The 20,123-nt window shown below is 37.2% G+C and overlaps 1 protein-coding gene across 12 annotated transcripts in view; it reads right to left on the reverse strand.

The window, feature by feature from the left end:
- ST3GAL3 (ST3 beta-galactoside alpha-2,3-sialyltransferase 3) overlaps nt 1–20,123 on the reverse strand; it is a 213,279-nt gene that overhangs the window by 11,450 nt on the left and 181,706 nt on the right. For 6 of the 12 annotated variants that reach the window (XM_058175502.1, XM_058175500.1, XM_058175505.1 and 3 more), the window contains 2 exons: nt 14,877–15,023; nt 12,210–12,511 (listed from right to left, as the gene is read on the reverse strand). In XM_058175502.1, the coding sequence (XP_058031485.1) occupies nt 12,359–12,511; nt 14,877–15,023 (300 nt within the window). In that variant the 3' untranslated portion in view covers nt 12,210–12,358. Of the gene's footprint in view, nt 1–12,209; nt 12,512–12,544; nt 13,369–14,876; nt 15,024–20,123 lie in introns of those variants that run through there. The other 6 variants (XM_058175501.1, XM_058175506.1, XM_058175503.1 and 3 more) reach the window with 4 other exon arrangements.

Below are 20,123 nucleotides of genomic sequence, written 5' to 3' on the forward strand. Positions count from 1 at the left end.
CCTAGACGCTTGTCATTTCCTAGAAGCTTGATCCAAAGATGTTTGGATTGATTAGTGCAACATCTTGGACTACTCCATAACTATGTCTTTAAATAGATGAAAAAGAAATCTTCATCCATTTTATTTATAAAGTATACAAAGTATGTAAATGTGGCGAATAGTCTCTGATCCCCAGACCTTCTTTCCTGATCTTGAGCTTCTTCTCATGCCCTTAATAGTCTTCTTTATTCCACATATGTTTCCAACTACTGTAAACTTTCATTTATAGAAACAACTAATACATAATTATGAATATTCCCCCTTACAAGAAAGACTGAAAGGAAACTATACCCAAGCTAAGCAAATAATTTCCTTTTCCCCAAGTGGCTTGAATTTTTACCATTTAAGTCCCTCTGCTCACTTCTAATTTCTGCATTTGCATGGCTAAATCTTGCATTAGCTAATGACTCTATCTCTGTAAGTAATCTCATTAACTTCTTTTGGGGTACTAGAAAGCAAACAGAAACTGACCATGAGAATGGTAGAAGCATTGCATCTAATAGGTTTAATCATGCAGAATATTTCAGACGTGGTTAATATGGGGCCATGAAGACAAGTTAATCACTATCTCGTGCCAGGGCTGGCAGAGAACAGCAATAGAGGCAGAGCTTGATCACCAGGTTAAATGCTGAATTCTCTGGAAGATTAAAAAATTCACCTAAATTCATTCTGGGGGGGAATAAATCTGCCTGAGATACTTATACTAATCATAACACTTGGAAAGTGCTAAAATCTCGGTGAGTTTCTGAGATAAGCATTTTAGACTTAGGCTTCAATTTTTTTCAGTCATTATCTAGAGTCAAATGTTTTAGAAACAGATATTTTGTCTTAGATTTCCTTTAAAAAAACCCTGTTCTTTCAAATGCAACATGCAGGATTATGTATGCAAAGAGGTTGCTAGCATCTCATTAAATCTCCTGTGCCCCAGCAGCTTGGTATCATCATATTTTTATGAATATATAGTTAAAAACCTACTATGCCACTGTGCAATTGTAGCAAAACTATTAATTTTGAGGCCAAATGCCTGCTGCTATATGTATAATTAAATGGTACTATCGCAAGGGATGAAGAAATTCCCAAAGGGCGCTTAAAGTAGGCAGGCATCTTGTTCAATTGATAAGAGACTGACAGCTGGAAAGTGAATGCCGAGCTATTTCTAATAGACACTGAGACCAAGTTTAGAAAAGTTGCATACAACTATTATTGTTATCCATGGGTTCTTCAGCTTCCACATCACATCCATTTGTGATGGCTGCAGAAAAGTTTCCTTTCTGCCATTGTAAATTATAAGCAGCCATCTCTTCTCTTCGTTATGCATTAGTGGCACATTGCCTAACTAGTTTTTAGGTCCATGTTAAAGACAGAAGACTAGACAGCTGTCATACCTGTATTCCCTTGAAGGGCTGGCTATGTGGTTTGCTGAGCTATTAAGAGCAACCCAAACCAAGCACATGTTATTCATTAATGAGCATGACTTTGGAGTAAATTCCCACCATTATAAATAAATGCAACTGATACTTTAGTTCCTGAAAACATTCCCAGCTTTTGTAAAGCCATGGCAATCCAGATGGAAAAGAGCAACACAAACGGAAGGTTTTCATTTCTAATAAAAACAATAGTTTATTGAAAATGATAAACATGGCTAATGAACCAAACGAAATTGCCCTTTGGCGAAATCAAACATGATGCAGGGAAAATGTATAAAAGAGACTATGGAAGGTTTTACAAAGGAAACCAGCAATCAAAAGCTTTTCAAACATTGTTTGTTTTTTGTTATATGTGCATTTGGTAATTTGTTATTGAACTCAAGACACTGAATTTACATAATACTCCATCCTCTTCTATTTTCCCTACAACCACCATCCTTTGAGATGAGTTAAATTAAGAGAGAGCCAGCTTTCATGCTTAAGGCAGGACCTGAACTCAGTCTCTTTGTTTCTAGGCCATCACCTTTACCATTACCCCAAACTGGCTCATAACCCATGAATAATGTGTTCCCTTAACTCAATTATGTCATGTTCAATATCACTGTTCTTCCATTATGCTCTTACTGCACCGGATGGACTCTAGACAGGGCAAAAGTTATTGTGATGACAATGTTCTGACTACCTTTTTCTTTCTCCAAAGAACACAAATTCAAAACTCCTGTTGAATAACCAGAGCTATCATGTTGCAAAGATAATATCCTCAGAAAACCCCTGATTATTATTATTGTCCTTGGACTTGGAAGAAACACACTTGTAGCCTCTCTCTCCTTTGTTTTTCCCTCTCTTCCAGTCTCTCATTTTCTGAAGGATTCTGAACAGCCTTCAGCTGTGCAACAAATTGTTTCCTAATTGCTTATTTGTACCCTATGACAATCATTAAGTGTTGTACCTTATGATTCTTGATGAATGTATTTAGTTAACTCAGATGTCACAAAAATGTGCAAGCTTTTATATCTCTAAACCTTTTAAAAGATAAGGGAGAGGGAAATAAAACAACCTAAATTGATCTTGAAGTCATGTAAATTGTATAACTCTAATGATAAGATATGGTGAAAGACTCAGAAATTCAAATGATCCTATATTGGTGCTGAAATAGTTTCATCCAGGATATCCCTAGGGCTGCTGAGAAGAAGAAAAAATAAACCATCATGGATACCCAAATTTTGAAAATTTAAAATTCAGACATTATTTTAACATCCTTTCACTCTTAAGACACAATATGCAGATTCCTCAACTAGTGGAAAACAACATTACAGAAAAATTAATCATCTCTTATGGTCTGTTAAATCAGTAAATATCTCTGATAGCTTTATCCATCATAAAATCTGTCAAACCCCATTTTTAAGCAATAGAAATGAAAGGGTATGGGAATGCCTCGTGATAACAATTTCAGCTATTTTAACGTTGTTGGAGAAAAGAGAAAAATGTTTTCTAAATAATGTTTCCACATTATATCTCGCTTCATGTACTTTTTTCTTTCTCATTATTTGCTCTTTTAAAAGATAAAATCCCCAATCATCTCTCTTTAGAGAAAAGTTATTCCAGTTGCCAATGTTTTTTCAGACTGCCCATTCCCACTGGCTGTTGTACTTGCTTATTTCTCACATCAGTCACATTCCCTCACCCACATTTTTTGGACTCATCATCCTGCATAATGAAATGTTTAAACTATTTCTAAAACTTCTGGTTAGCCTAATAAAGGTATTGCCTCTAAGGAATTTTTCTTTCATGAAAAAGACAATACTGCTATTTTTAAAAGGAGTGTTTGGAAGACACTGAAACTTATTAAGTAACAAGATCCTATTCAGAAGAAGCATGATCCTGCACAAAATACATTGGCTTTATATTATTTAAAAGACAATTCTCTCTCACAACCAGGTAATTTGACCTTGAATGACTTTTGTTATACAGTAGAGTTGAATTGAGCTTGACTCCTAGTGCCTTTATTCATACAAAGTTTCTTGGGAGTATTAAATAATTGATTTGCTATTGTATTTTTCCAGCAGGTTATTTTGACATCTCAATTTAATCCCAACCCTGGAATTCCCCATTGGTTCTGTATCCAAGGATTAGCCAGAGCTAACCTTGTTGAGCTTCTGAGGTCAGTTAGCTGCTCAGGCATCTTTGAGCAGCACAACAGTTTAAATTATTACCCTTGATAATATATAGATGATATATTTAAAACATGTTAATAGATTCATGCTTTGACTTTCTATTATAGAAGTACTAAAGGTAGCTTTCAGCAATAAAACATATAGATAACGTAATGATAAAAGCAATAAAGTCAAAACCAAAATTGTCATTTTTCTACCTAGACTGTGATCTGTGCTTTCACAAATTAAGTAAATAGTGATATTTTCATTTCCAAAATAATCATTTTCTTGTTCTTTCTCCCAGTAAAGCTTTGGTGGATTCCCAGTCCAATTCAATATCAGTTCTGTATCCAGGTTTTGTCCATGGAGGTTGTTTTTTTTCTAACTTTGTCTAAGAATACGATGCAGACATTGTTTGAAAAATAGTCATATTTTTCTTTCTTTTTCTGAATGTTAACTAATGTGTGAAAAAGAGTTTTTTGTGGGGGAAAAGCTTACAAGTGATTATTTTTTTATGATTCAGTTGGTCAGATAAAAACATTTAAGTTTTCTGTGGCTGTTGCATGCTATTATACTGTATACAACTATTGTTTTGTATGCTCAAATTCACTCCAGGTAAAATTCCTGAATTCAATGCATGAGTGACTTGATTGGCAGGGAATGAAAGTTGTTGTTTTCCACTTCTTAAGCGAAACATAGATGTGGCAGCTTTAGCCTATTCATTCATCATATGATGATCTGAAAGGTATACTTTGCTGTTTTAATATGCATAAACAAGGATGGCAGGTTTGCTCACATTGCTTAATTATCATCCTAGCTCTTTCATGCTGCCGAGGACTGAAAGGACAACTATTCTAGCAGCCATGCCCTGTTGTTACTAGGCTGGCACATCACTCAACAGAAATAATAATGTTAGGATGGTCTGAGGCTTTGAATAAATCTTTAGCTGCAACATCTGCCATCTCAATCCTCCACCACTTTTGTTCCTTGTGTCTTCCTTCTGTTGGCATTGATTAAAGAGGAGGAAGCAGGCAAGGGGCTAAAATTCTGCTTGACATTGTTCTTAACTTCTTTTTTTTTCATTTTGGCATGGAAATTTAAGCAATTCAAATAACCAAGAATCTTGTGGTATCTTACAAATAAGACAACAAGTTATTATGAAATAAGCTTTCATTGAGTAGGGTCCACTTCATCTAATGCGTAAGCAGCTTAGAAATCTTTTAATCTCTTAGCTGCTGTTCTGCCTCTTCCTTCCAGGGAATGTTTATCTAATTGCTCAAATTCTTTCATTATCTAGTCTAAATGCTACAGTATAAATGGATCATAATTCTTTGCATCTTCCACTCCAGTTATAATGAATCCTTTGCTGTTCACTTCTGCTATTTCAGTTATGTTCTGGCCACAAAAGTAAATACAATTAAATTCATCCTAATTCTTACAGCCAGTAAAATCAGTATCCTTTCAGAAACCCGAACCTCTGTAGGAAAATATTGTCAACATTAATTTTGAAAACTCTTATCAATTTCAGTTGCGGTTTTAGGGAGTGCTGACCATGGCCATAAACTTTGTATTATTAAAGTGCATAGAAAATGAGGCTAGTAACTAGTAATGCATAAAGAAATATATTAGAAAGCAATATCTTAGTATTGCGACTCCGGAGAAGGAAATAAAAATTAGTGTTTACAGTTAATAGTTGCATAGTTGAGATGTAATTTATTTGAATTCTCTAATATTGTGCAAAGCATTATTTATCTTTTTTTCAGAGACAACAGAATTGTCTTCAGATACTGAGAAGCAATATTAGGAATCAAAAAGACATCATGAAGATAGTAGGTAGAACTAGTACTGAAAAGATTTGACTTTAATTATTAGAATGCCTATGGAGAAATGCCTATGGAGAAAATCCTGGGTTTTTTTTAAGATTATCAGATCTTGTTAGTCATGTTAGTCTATTGTTTTCTCTGAAAGAAACAAAATCAAGTTATTTTTTCTTCAAAAACAGTTCAAAGATTTGAGCTATGCTACAGTGGGATGTTCATGATGACAACAATGGGATGTTGATGATGACAACACACATCAAGTTAGTGCTCTTAATAATTAACATAGATTTTCTCTAAGATGATTTGTCTATAACTGGTCCTTTAGACCTTCTAATGTATGTCCAATGATACTGTTAGTCCATCCACCTAGCTGCTGGTTGTCCTCTTTTTCTCTTTCCTTCCACCTTTCCAGCATTCTAGACTTCTCAAGAATTGATTTTTTTCTATGATCCATTTGTTTGTTTTCTTGTCTATCCATGGCCTTTTGACAGAAGTCAAAAGCAGCAATGCTTTTTCTATTCTTCTTCAAACTCAAACTTGAATATAACTGGAAAACAATTCTAAACAAATCTAAAACATTTTTCCAAGTCCTTCATCACTACTCTACTAAGTGTTTTTTTACGACATATTTCTGAAATTCTGACAATTTGTTCAGTGACTGTTCAGAATTACTGCGGTGCTGAGTGAATGGTACTTTCACCTAATCCTAAATTATAGCTGTATAATGCCCCAAGAGTCATCTGTTCAAAATTTGGATGGTTGGCATCCCATCTGCATTTACAATTGCAGGGAACTTCAGTTCTCCCTATCCAGCTTTCTGCCCACAAGTGGCATGCAGAGCCCTTTCTGCAGGCATGCGAGCTGTTGCCCAGTTCAGCTCCACCATGCATACGTGCGCGCCTCTCACCAGCCAGCTGATTTTCTGGTCTCTGGTGTGGGGGTGGGGTGCATGAGAGAGATGCACATGCATGTACGGAGGGAGTGGGGGGGTGCGATGCAGCCCCCCCGGGCCCATTTTTGTTCCCAGGAGGCTTCAGGGAGGCCTACTAGGCCCAAAATGGCCGTGGGAGTTCACACACACATGCGTGGGGGGAGCGTGGGGGGTCATACACGCATGTGTGACAGGTCAGGGTGCACAAGGGGACATTGCATTATGGGTGTGGGCATGCGCACGTGGGACACCCCCCCACACTCCCCAAGCTTTTGGCAAGCGATGGCAAAAAGGTTAGCCATCACTGTCCTACTGCCTATGTTCTGGTACCCCCAGCTTGAGCTTCACTGTCTTCAAGCATGCCCAGTCTGGCCCTTTAAGAGGCCTTCATCTCAAGTAGCAAATGGCAGGTTCCTGCCACTCCTGTGGAAGAAGCCTTGTGTGGCAGCAGCTGCTGCAACTGTCTTCATGAGGTCAACTGACAGGTCAATATAAATCAGCTGGGTTGGTGGACTGCAGACCAGCAGAGGCTTCAGAGTACAGGTCAGAAAGGGCAGCTGGGACTGCTGCTTTACGCTGTGGTCATGTTTGGGTGGCTGCGGCTTCATCCTACTGTGCTGGGTTACACTGGCTGCAGTTTTCTGGGGTGCCCTAAGTTTGTGCTATGGTGCTGGGATAAGGAGGCTCGGCTTTGCACTGCAGCTTGTGTTTCTTGCAGTTCTATAGCCACAACACACTAAGATCTAGACACTTAGCAACCAGCTTGCATTAATGAGAGAGCATCCCAAGGTCACATGATTGCCATTTGTGACTTTCTTGAAGGACCAATCTAAACATTACAACTTAATAAATCAAGTGTCAATTCCATAGAAAGACACATGGGGATCAGTGGTGGGTTGCCCCCAGTTCGGACTGGTTCACAAGAACCAGTACTAAACTGGTGGGAGGCTCTGCCCACCAACCCGGATATCGTCAGGAAGAACCCACCCCGATGGGGATACACTTTTAAAAGCAAAAGGAACTTGTGCATGCAGGAAACTTTTTAAATTTATGTTACAATTTATAAATTCAAAAATTAAAAAAATGTATCAGTGAATATAAAATAACCACTTTCATCACATATATCTTAAAATCTCTTTCTCTAGAAACATTTATGTGATCCAGTTATGTCTGTTTTCAGAGCTGAGTTGAGAGGAGAAGGCCCTAAGAGAGAGTTTACAAAGCAGAAAATCACTGAGCTGAGAAGAATTCTACACTTCTTAGTCACCCCACTAGATGCTCAACTCCCTTTTGACATAATAGTGGCAGAACAAGCAAATATGGACATAAATTTCATTGGGAAGAGATTAAGTCTCTCCATTTAAGCTATTGAAAATAAAAACTTGAAAAGGATATTTTAGCAAACAGTGTAACACGTTTAATGCTCATCGTTCATAAATTATGTACACTGCTAACTTTCTGGAAGCTAGGAAAGGAAATCAGTTGCTCTCCAGATGTTCTTGGACTAGAATTGCTATCACTCCTCTTAATCTTGTTGGCTGGAACTGATGAGCTGAAGTTCAACATTTGGATCACATGGTCCCCTTCTCTCCCTCTTCCCCTTCAAACTCAGAAAACTGAAATTATTAACTCTCATAGTTGATTCTACGATAATGAAATACTGTGAACTGCTATCAAATGAAGCACTAGAGATACTATTCCCATATTATAGCCATTATTATTTTGCAGAAGATTCCTGTGTTCCTCTATTTAGGAGAAAGTCCTTTTGGATATTCTACACAGTATAGTATATATTTATTACTACTGACATTATTGCTCTTTTTCATAGTGTTTGTTCTGGGTAGAATCGTCTTGCTTTGTACTACAATATCTAGTTCTTTCATGATGCTATCAGTGAGTAATGCAAGAAAAAGTTTCATTTATTGGGCATCTTGTTGAAGAGTCAGATACTGAACTACTGTCATTATCATTTCAACCTTTTTTTGCATTTGATATAATGATAGCTAGTATAAATATATTTATGTATATGTACATCTTTTTTGATCATTATATTTAAAAATGAAAGGACTTACAAACAAGTATTTTTCCTCTTTTTTCCACAGAAGAAAATTATTCAGTGACTCTTCTAGATATTCATAAGAACTGATATAATGTACAATTATTTTAGGTCTTTAGAAGATATTACAAGACTACAGTATACTTCTATACTATATATAAAGGTAAAGGTTCCCCTCACAGATATGTGCTAATCGTTCCCGACTCTAGGGGGCGGTGCTCATCTCCGTTTCAAAGCCGAAGAGCCAGTGCTGTCCAAAGACGTCTCCGTGGTCATGTGGCTGGCATGACTCAACACCAAAGGTGCACGGAACGCTGTTACCTTCCCACCAAAGGTGGTCCCTATTTTTTCTACTTGCATTTTTAACGTGCTTTCGAACTGCTAGGTTGGCAGAAGCTGGGACAAGTAATGGGAGCTCACCCAATTACATGGCAGTACTAGGGATTTGGACCGCTGAACTGCCGACCTTTTGATCGACAAGCTCAACGTCTTAGCCCCTGAGCCACCGCATCCCTAGAATACTATGTATAGTATACTACTATATGTAATAAACAAGAAATATTTGAATAACTGATGTCAGAAATGCAAGCTAGTTTTCTTTTATGTAAACAATCTACAATAGCAAATAATAAAGTATAATATAGTCTTTTGTCTCTTACTAATTTATTACATTTCTACAGGTAAAAAAATTCACTGCTTAATAGAGAAGTAAAAGATTCCATTCTGTCCTTCAGCAATATTAACTTAATAACAACAATAATAACAAAGTATCAATAGTAATTAGGTGCTTTGGGTGCAATCGCAAAACAACTGGAGCACCATTTCAACACCATTGGCATTGATAAATTTACCACCAGCCAATTGCAAAAGGCAGTTCACTCAAAACAGCTTATAACCTGCAATGATACCTCTAACACCATCAAGCATCAACATTTGCCTATTCCACATTGTTGGAAAGGATTTGATAGATGGATAAAAATGCCAAATCCAGTCTGAACATCTGGCTATGTTATGAAGCACAGTAATACATTTTTGACAATTTTATTTAAAGGTCAAGAATAAAAGCAAGAATGTATGTTGGACTAAACTAAGTGAAGAAAAGCTACACTAACTGAATCAATCTTTAGATGTTTAGATTTTTAAACACTTTTTTTTCTCACTACATTTTTAAAAGGCTAGATTTGGATTAAATGATAGTATACAAAAATTCACATAGAATAAAAGACAGTGTATGAATCAGTATATGGATATAGTAGAAATATAGTTGGCAAGACAGAAAATTATGAAGGTGTATAGTGCGTGGTGTTGATGTAAACTAGATTCAGTGTTTACATTTTGCCTTTACTGTTCTTACTCTTTTTCTGGCTTTATTATGTGTTGCTTTCTATGAAAGGAAATAGTATGATTGCTAAGTATATCTCTATGTATAAATAAAAACAAATGGTGATTACATCTGAAGAGAATATTCACAATGCCACTATATATTACATTCATGAAAGAGGACTAAGATGTTGATGGATAGAATAGGATAGGATACTTTATTTGGCCAAGTGTGATTAGATACACAAGGAATTTGTCTCTGATGCAGACGCTATCAATGTACATGCAAAGCAAGAGTAATAATAATCATAATACCAATAAGAGGGGGTAGTAAAGAAAATAAGAATATTATAGCCATACAACATGGGTAAATATACAGTAGACAGTACTGTGAGAGTTAGATCTTCAACAGAGTGATGCAACAAGGGGAAAAACTGTCCTTGTGTCTAGTTCAGGGGTCGGCAACCTTAAGCCCACAAAGAGCCACAAAAGTCCTAACCGGAAGTCCTCATTCTATTCTGGAGCTGACCGGAAGTCCGGTTCCCCCATCATAGAGTCTCCTCCTAGTGCGGTGTCCTTCTTCCTCTACCTATCCTAACCAAAGCCCTATCAACTGTGGAGCCGACTGGAAAACCCTCCCCTTCCCATAGAGTCTCCTCCTGGCATGCCATGCTTCCCCCCTCCTTAACTGGAAGCTCCTCTCAAAATTGTGGCACCGACCAGAACAATAACAACAAAAACAAAAACAACAGAGTTGGAAGGGACCTTGGAGGTCTTCTAGTCCAACCCCCTGTCCAGGCAGGAAACCTTACACCACTTCAGACAAATGGTTCTCCAACATCTTTTTAAAAATTTCCAGTGTTGGAGCATTCACAACTTCTGCAGGCAAGTTGTTCCACTCATTAATTGTTCTGACTGTCAGGAAATTTCTCCTTCGTTCTAAGTTGCTTCTTTTCTTGATCAATTTCCACCCACTGCTTCTTGTTCTTCCCTCAGGTGCTTTGGATAATAGTTTGACTCCCTCTTCTTTGTGGCAGCCCCTGAGGTATTGGAATACTGCTATCATGTCTCCCCTAGTCCTTCTTTTCATTAAACTAGACATGAAATGAAAGAGCCACATGCGGCTCCAGGGCCACAGGTTGCTGACCCCTGGTCTAGTTGTTTTGCAATGCCCTATAGCAGTGTCCCAAGGGGAGGAGTCGGAACAGTTTATATCCAGGATGTGAGGGGTCTGTAGATATTTTCTTAGCCCTTCTTCTGACCTGCGCAATATACAGGATTTCTATGGAAGGTGGCTGGTTGCAATTGTTTTTTCTGCAGTCCTAACTATCTGTTGGAGTCTATACCAGTAGTGGGATTCAAATCCTAGGGCTACTGGTTTGCTATCGGTAGCGCACGGCACTTGCTCACTTTGTGAGTGCATGGTGCTTCTGCACATGTGCAGAGCATTTTTGATGACATCTGGGCAGGTGGGTGGAGCCTTCCACTGTTGTGATCCAGGCCCAAGTAGGTAGTAAGAAACTCAGTTCGTGAAAAAAACAAATAAACTTTATTCGAACAGCTGAGAATTACTTCATTCCCAGCATTCAACTCAAATTAAAACAAATGCCTCCCAACACAAATTCCTCAGTTATCTCGCAAACCTTGGTCCAATTAGGCAAACTGCCAAAGGCCTTTCTTGGCAAACGTTCACAAGTCACAAAAATAAAGGCAAGATGTAGACGAAGCAGAAGACGAAGCTACCAATGATGTTTTCTGGCAAAGCTCAAACGCCGGTGCTGGTCTGTTTTAAGCCTTATGGGAGGGGCCAATCATCTCTTGGCCCTATTCCCGAGTTGTCCTTTTTGCTTGAGCTGCTCTTGCCTTCTGGCAGCTCTTCTCATGTGTGCATTAGGAACAGGCTCCTCCTGTTCCTCTGCCTCACTACTATCAGTCTCTGGAGGCTCTGGAGTCCATACCTCACTTCCCGATGGCCCTGCCCTCACCTCAGCCTCATCACTGTCTGACTCCGTTGCCAGCTCCGTAGGCTGCTGACGGACCACAACACCTGCCACCACCACTACCAGTTCGCCTGAACTGGGGCAAACCAGGAGCAATTCACCACTGGTCTGTACCTGTTCTGTTTGGTTGCTGTACCAAACCAGACAGTTATAGAAGTAAAATAACAGATTCAATAATTCCTCTATAAAACTGTATCAACAGCTCCTTGGGCAGTCTGAATTTCCTGAGCTGATGTAAGAAACACATTCATTGGTGTGTCTTTTAAATGATGGTTCTAATGTTGGGTGTCCATTTCAAATCTGGAAGATTATAGAATCTTGAAGGACATTATGTAAATTTATTCATGAGTAAACTCCATAAATTTTCCTTCTCCATCTGCAGTCTGTAAGATACTGTGTTGCAAGCATTTTTTGGCCTTCACATAATACAAACTTCAAATAATAGAACCCAGTAGCAGGAAAAGGCATTTATTTCTATTCTGTACCAAGATTATACAGTATCAACCACATTTTCGTACAGGAGGGGCAATCTCCACCCAGCTGCAAACAAATGCAATTAATTAGCTTTATATGTATTCAGAAGAAATTCCCCACAAATGAGTCATTGAGTTTTTAAAGGGTGTCCAGGGTTATGTCAAGCAGACATTGCGTGTAAATCAATGACACACCTTGTGTACGGGAACACACGCTGTAGCCTGCAGGTCTGTTCTCTCTAAGACATAGCACAATAGAATGGCTGGTTGATGGACATTCCCAAAGAGTCTCCTATGAATAAATACACATACACTTGGAACAACATCAGGAAGAGAGTTTCTATTTATTTTTTCTGTGTAAAACAAAGAGAATTCGGGGAGGGGCTGTTTCACCTTCTTGAAACAAGGACTTGGGCTTACCAGGGGGTGGGAAGACACTGTTCTGCCTGTTCTATGTAGGCAAACTATCCCCTTTCTTTGATTTGGTTATTCCAATGACTTATCAAATTACAAAGGCATTTTGACCTATTTTCTGTTACCTTTTGTACAAAAAAAAAATCCAAGTAGCGGTAATATGTTTTCTTATAGCACTATGTGCTATATTTTGTGCACTATGCACAAAACATATCTCAGCTGCCTTTCCTACATAAACAGGTTCAGTTCTGTTCAGAGGCAGGGGAGACTTTAGCAAAGTTTAGTTGTATTTTAAAAACAATTTAGACTTAGTATTATCAGGAATCCCAATTTAATACACACTCTAAACCAATGTCTTTAACACTAGTTTAAAATTGGCTAGTTTCACAGCTAAAGCTAAAGGATTATGCAGATAATAATCTAACAGTTATTTTCTTCTACTTACCTAGGAAGACATGAATATACTTTTTTTGCTTGAGGTGCAATCAGGTCTGTGATACCTGGGCTGCAAAATTCCAGAGGGCAGCACAAAATGACAGCAAAAAGATTTTTAACCCCCTTAAATGCTTGGCTGTCATCAAGGAATTCACTAAAGATTGGACACCCAGGTAGCTTTATGTGTGCTGGGCTTTGCTAGACTCCAACCTTCTGACAAAGCAATTCAGAAAAGTCAGCTCATCCAGTGGTTCTTTTAGGTTTCACACCGTCTTCCTGGTGAATCCCAAAGATTGATTGCTAAAAGGTAGAATTTTTAACTCCACTTAAATTGCTTAAGGTTTTAATACACATGTAACTATTAACCCTGAATAGAAATACTAGATTATTAACCCTGAATAGAAATAATAGAAGAAACCAATACAACCTCCTGAGAATTCCCTCATATTTAGGTGTCCCAAAGCTATGGTTAAGTTTCTGCTTTCTTTCTTGACGCCATCATACTTCTAAATATTGCACATATTACTATCCAAAAAATTTAGCAGAAACAAAAATAGTTGTTTATAATAATTAATGGAATGTGACATCTTGTTAGTAGGTAACATGTAACATGACCTTTCTGTATTTTCTTCATGTAAAGAAAAGTAGAATTATGGTTATCAGCTTGTTCATATCAAAGGATTCAAATAGCTTTCCAAAGTGCAGGGCAATTGGGAAAATATGTGCCCCTTTGTTATGGGTCATGAATGATTAATTTGTTTTATCTCTTTTCTTATCATTTGTGCAAACTATTGATTTTGGAGCATCTCATTTTACTTTCCTGAGAGAAGCAGAAAATGATAAAGGCAGGTTACTATCCTTTTTACCTTTCAACTAAATCTCAGATGACTACCAATATTAAAAAGAAGCAACAGAAATGCAATTCTCTCATTTAGTTAGTGGAAAAGGTTGAAGAATAAATTATGGACATTTGCAAGCAGATGGTTCTCCTAACATTAGATGTGAAACCTAAGAGAACTTGTGTCTCAGAAGTGAAGATCAATCTTGTCCCCAAAGAGCAGGTAACGTGAAAAGGCAATCTATGTGGAATGGGTGGTGAGGAATTCATTCTTCATGCTTGATGCTAAAATGCTAGCTTAATGAAAAATAACCTCAGGGGAAGAAGATAAAAGATACATGGTAAAGACTGACCTTAATTTTTTTTCATAATGCTTTTCATACTATGGTGAATAGCTCCTCCATTAATATACACTGCAGGTTCAGTAAATGTTAGAGTTGAAGCCTCTTGATGTCTTTATCCTTAAGAGTTTTATTTTTCCAAGAACTCTGTCCACTTCCTCAGGATCCAGGCTAAACTATTTCCAGATATCACCTCATGATTTTAGCCTCAGCACCTCTCACTAATGTTATCTATAAAGTGCCCTGCTAACAGCTCACACAATACTTCTGACTGATCTTTCTCTAAAAGAATAAATTTCATTGTAAAAAGGATAGCTGGAAGACACTTAGAAGTACAATGAATCAGGAACTGCTGAACCTGCTTGTGTACTTTGTAAAGAAAACTAATAATTTTATAATATCACTTTGTTTCATAATAAGAAGCCTGCAGGATCAAGCCAAGGGCAATCCATCAATCTATTTCCAAAAATAGGCAGTTCATGCCTGGTAGGCCCAAATGAAGAATATGAAGATAAGATATCCTTTGCCTCCTAGAATTCAAAGGGTTTTTTAAACTTCTGAATATAGATTAAGCTATGAAGTTTAATGTGGCTATGTAGGCAATACATTCTAAACCCCAAATTCCTTACCTCTTTGATGGCAGACATCTTGATGTTCTCATAGTAATGTAGTGGTGCATTGGGAGAGTTCATGTCATAACCAAATCCAGCCACAGCTACTTCATCACAATTGTGGAGCACCATGGTAATTGCTACACTTCCCAGAGTAGGAATATTCTGTGGAGGAAAGGGGAATGAAGCAAAACACAAACAATTAAGTTTTTGTCTTCTTAAGTGCCAATCTGGGAACAGATCCCAAGTGGAAAATGCAGTGGGACTACTACATCTAGAGATAATATTTTGAGGATCCAGTCTAAAGGTCTAGTCCAACACAGTGCTAAAGTGAATTACGTACCAGAATATGAAGTTAAGATTTCATGGTGATCGACAATAGGATAGGAATGCAATGCAGAATGCAGAGGAAGAAAGAGGAAAAGGAAAGACATCAACTGTAATGGCTATAGAAAAAAAAGTGATAATATATAATTGATGTATAGGTCTGTTTTGTTTTTTCTTTTTATGCACATTTTTGTGTAGTCTTGTCTAGTTCTGTTCTATTTTTCATTTACTTTTTTTTCTTTTTCCTTCTTTTGGAGTTTGTTTTTTAACATTTTGAATAAAACAGAATTTGAAAATGAAGAAAAAAAGGTGAACTATAAGTGAATAGTGAATAGTTCCATAATTATTCAAGTCAAGTTCAAAAATCACATTTCTGATGAGTGCTGATTGGCTTACAACAATTTTGGAGCAACTGAGAACAGTCAGACTAGAAAAGCAGGATTTCTAAATTAGGCATTCTGTAGTAAATGATCATTGTATGTATTTTCAAGCAGAATATAGTTCAAAGCTTAATTAACTGTGGTACTATAATACGAAATGACAATTTACTGGTATAGGTAGTCCTTGACTTACGACCACAATTGAGTCCAAAATTTATGTTGTTAAGTGAGTTTTACAACCTTTTCAGACACAGTTTTAAGTGAATCATTGCAATTGTTAAGATAGTAACACAGTTGTTAAGTGACTCTGACTTTACCATTGATTTTGCTTGTAAGAAGGTTGCAAAAGCTATTCACTTGACCCCAGGACACTGCAACCATCATAAATATGAACCAGTTGCCAAGCAGCTGAATTTTGATCACATGACCATGGGGATGGTGCAATGGTTGTAAGTGTGAAAAACGGTTATAAGTCATTTTTATCAGTGCCGTTGTAACTTTGAATGGTCATTAAATGAACTTATAAATCGACAACTACCTGTACCTCTTTCTGACTTAACTACTAACACAACCTTAACTAACCTGGGAACCTGCCAAATCAGTGGAGGTCAATTCTAAAATGTCTTGACAATGGTCATGGTGGCTGGAAGGTTCTGGGACTGGAATGTGTATGTGTAAAAGGTACTATAGGTATTAAGGGCATTATAAAGTTTAGGCTAATTTTTCTTTCCAGCAGAAGTAGAAAAGCTCTATCTTTTGTTTGACTTCTTTCCTACTGCCTAACTGCCTGAGACTGTAGTGCTACCAGCTGCTTTAGGGAGTGATTCCTTTCAGGATCACCTGAAATGCTGATGCCCATAAATCACAGTAAAAAACCTTTAGCAGAGAGTATACATAAGCAAGCCAAGCTACATGGCAGCATCTAGTTGACTTTGACTAATCACAAAACTGAAGGAGTGCATAACCTGGTTACTACTAGGATGAGGAACTAACAGGAAACATTAGGGCTGTACGTTAATCTGTACAAACAAAATATCAGAAGGAGATTATGCCATAAAACTTTTTTGCCGTTCAGAAAAACACATAGATGTTTTCATTCCATGAAATCACATGGAGTCAAGCTTAACTCCAAGATTTTATGCATGCATGCACCCATACTTTCTTTTAACCCCCATTCCTCATGTTACCTATTAGAAGTTAATCTTGTCTAAGTGGAGCAGATAGGGTTCATTAAGGAAAAGATCAGTTGTTTCAGAGCAGTGAAAATTCCAGGCACTGGATCCTAACATTGAGTAGACAATCCTAGACCTCAGTTAAACAAATTTATCTTCTTGTGTCTTCGAAAGAAGTATACTTCTAACAACAGGATTGCTGCTTCTTCATTGCCTTGCCAGTTTTATAAGCTACTGAGGTCATTTCTATGTTGTTATCTTTGACTGGCAGGAGATATCAGTATAATTAAAATACATTTCTGAAGAGATATTTATCATATCTACTTTTTCTATAAATTTTAGTTGTTTTTATTTCACATGGGACATAGGATAATACTAGTTCAAGAGAATATTAATTAATTATAATTAATATTCTCTTGAATAACTAGTATTATAAATAATTAATTATCATAAACACTCTTTCCTGAAAATTAATTTCAGTCCCTGTCTCATATCTCAAACACTTTATGGTTACTATAAATATAATCATGGAACAGAATGTAAACTATCAGCCTCACCACCCCCATAGACATATACCGGTAGATACATTACTTATATAATAAAACAGGTTTTATAAGCAGTCCTTGTCACTTATGATGTTCAATCTCTTCCAGAGATACCTTTTTAAGCAATCATCCATTTAAAAATAGTGAATTCATGACACACTATCCAGCAATCATGTTTCTTTTTCAAATAACTTTGCAGATATTAATTCAAGATCTGGTCTGTAAAATTTGTCACTAAAATACTTTAAAGATAGTATATCAATTATTTCCAAATATTTTCAAAGCTGACTTTCTGTTGGTGAAAGTTGACATACTATTAATGTGCCATTAAAATAAATTAAGGTATCATATTATAGTATGATAGTATCATATTATACTATTTTTGGCACTACTGTGGAGAGGCAATACTGTATTTGAATGTTCCTGTAGGGTAGATCGTTCCTGCAAGGACTAGTATATTAAAATTAGTCTCAGCCCACCAATATACCATTAGCACAGTTCTTTTAATATATTTGAAAGAAAACCAAAGATGTTTCCCTCTTATTCTTCAGATATTTAGCAATCAGTAATTCTAGTAGGGTAACGGAGTTTTTCAATTATCATACTAGGGTTAAGGAGCAATTATTTGTATATTTGATTTTTAGTCTGAGTAGCTAGGTTGAATATCACAATGTATGCTATACACCATGTTTCCCCGAAAATAAGACCTGGTCTTAATTTTTTTTAATTTATTTAATTTATTTATTTATAATTTAATTTCTATACCGCCCTTCTCCCGAAGGACTCAGGGTGGTTTACAGCCATATTAAAACACAGAATATAAATAACAAATTTAAAAAGAATTATAAATATTTAGTAGGCCAAATCAACTAAAACGGTCATAGACCGACATAAAACCCCTTTAAAATTACAATTAAAATACACTTAGGCTAGTCCCGCATGATGAAATAATAAAGTCTTCAGTTCACGTTTGAAGGTCCAGAGGTCGGGGAGTTGGCGTAATCCCGGAGGCAGCTCATTCCAAAGGGCCGGTGCTGCCACAGAGAAGGCTCTCCCCCTGGGGGCCGCCAACCGACATTGTTTGGTCGATGTCACCCTGAGAAGGCCCACTCTGTGGGAGCGCACAGGTCGTTGGGAGGCTATCGGTGGCAGAAGGCGGTCTCGTAGATAACCCGGTCCTAAGCCATGGAGCGCTTTAAAGGTGGTCACTAACACCTTGAATTGCTCCCGGAAGGCTACCAGCAGCCAGTGCAGGCCACGCAGGATAGGTGTTATATGGAAGCAACGCAGTGCTCCCTCTATCACCCGCGCAGCCGCATTCTGCACTAGCTGGAGCCTCCTGGTGCTCTTCAAGGGGAGCCCCATGTAGAGAGCATTGCAATAGTTTGAACCCTGAAATAAGCGCTTGGCCTTATTGTCATGCACTCAAAAGCCCAATTGGGCTTATTATCAGGGGATGTCTTATTTTGGGGGAAACAGGGTACCCCACTTTCCAGTTATGTACATAACATTATGTATATTGGATGCAAATTAAAATAGACTTATCCATAGTAATTTTCCAACAATATTTACTGTAATAACAATATATAGCACTCCAAATGCAGAATGGATTCCCATCAGTGATCTCAGATGGCAGAGCATTTTAAGTATTTTAGCATTTCAGGCTGATATGATGGGTACATCATATCTTTCCACTTATGACTGTATGACTGTAACTTTGTTGCTGGCAATCCTTATGATTTATATTGATATACTGACCATCAATTGTGTTGTAAATGTTGTACCTTGATGAACGTATCTTTTCTTTTATGTACACTGAGAGCATATGCACCAAGACAAATTCCTTGTGTGTCCAATCACACTTGGCCAATAAAAAATTCTATTCTATTCTATTCTATTCTATTCTATTCTATTCTATTCTATTCTATTCTATTCTATTCTATTCTATTCTATTCTATTCTACATTATTTGCAAAATGTCAACTTCATGAGATACAGAAGAACAAAATAGTAAATATCTTTCTGGTTGCTGTATGAGAAAAATTGTAAGGATCTCTGACAAGTTATTAGAAATGACTATTACATCATCTAAGCTAAGGTAATCTGTTGGATCAAAATCTAATGAAGTCCAAAGGTTTTCATCGCACATCGCGTATGCGCAGCCAGCGAACTGGTAGTAAACCAGTTCAGATTTCACCACTGTTGTAGATGGTCCTGGACAACTGCTGAACAGGAGTTAAGATCATAATGCCAGGCAAAATAGTTCAAGTTTATATTAGAACAGTGCTCATTGTTAAAAGAAGAGTATTTTAACTGAGAAGAGAAGAACAATGTCTCTCAAAAAAATGTTCCTGTTTAATAATACATCACATTGTCTGCCCACAAAGAAGGGTTATAAACTCAAATGCTCATGAAAACCAGACCATATAATGACCACAATTTTGTACAAACAGAAGCAAATTGTTATTTTTGCTTTTGTACTTAATGCTGGTTGGATTCAACGGTCAATTGATTTATAGATTAAAATTGGATTAGATTAATATTGAAACCAGATCATCAAACAGCAGTTCGGGATGTAAAGTTATAACTGCTATGCCATGGAGAGATCGTGATTGAAGCAAAATAGTCCATTAATTCTTTGGCAAGCACAATTCCTGCTGATGCTCCAAAGTTTTAGTTCCTTGGGTCCTTCTTTGGTTATTTTGAAGGCTACTACACAAATTAAAATAGCTTTATAATAATCTTTTCAAATAGCTGGCACATTGTGTAAAAACTGTAATAATAGTTATTAACAAACATATTGCTTGAAAATCCCACCTTGAGTACAACTGGGTGCGGACAC

The sequence above is a fragment of the Ahaetulla prasina genome, chromosome 3, assembly GCF_028640845.1.
Source record: "Ahaetulla prasina isolate Xishuangbanna chromosome 3, ASM2864084v1, whole genome shotgun sequence".
NCBI classification, from domain to species: Eukaryota; Metazoa; Chordata; class Lepidosauria; order Squamata; family Colubridae; genus Ahaetulla; species Ahaetulla prasina.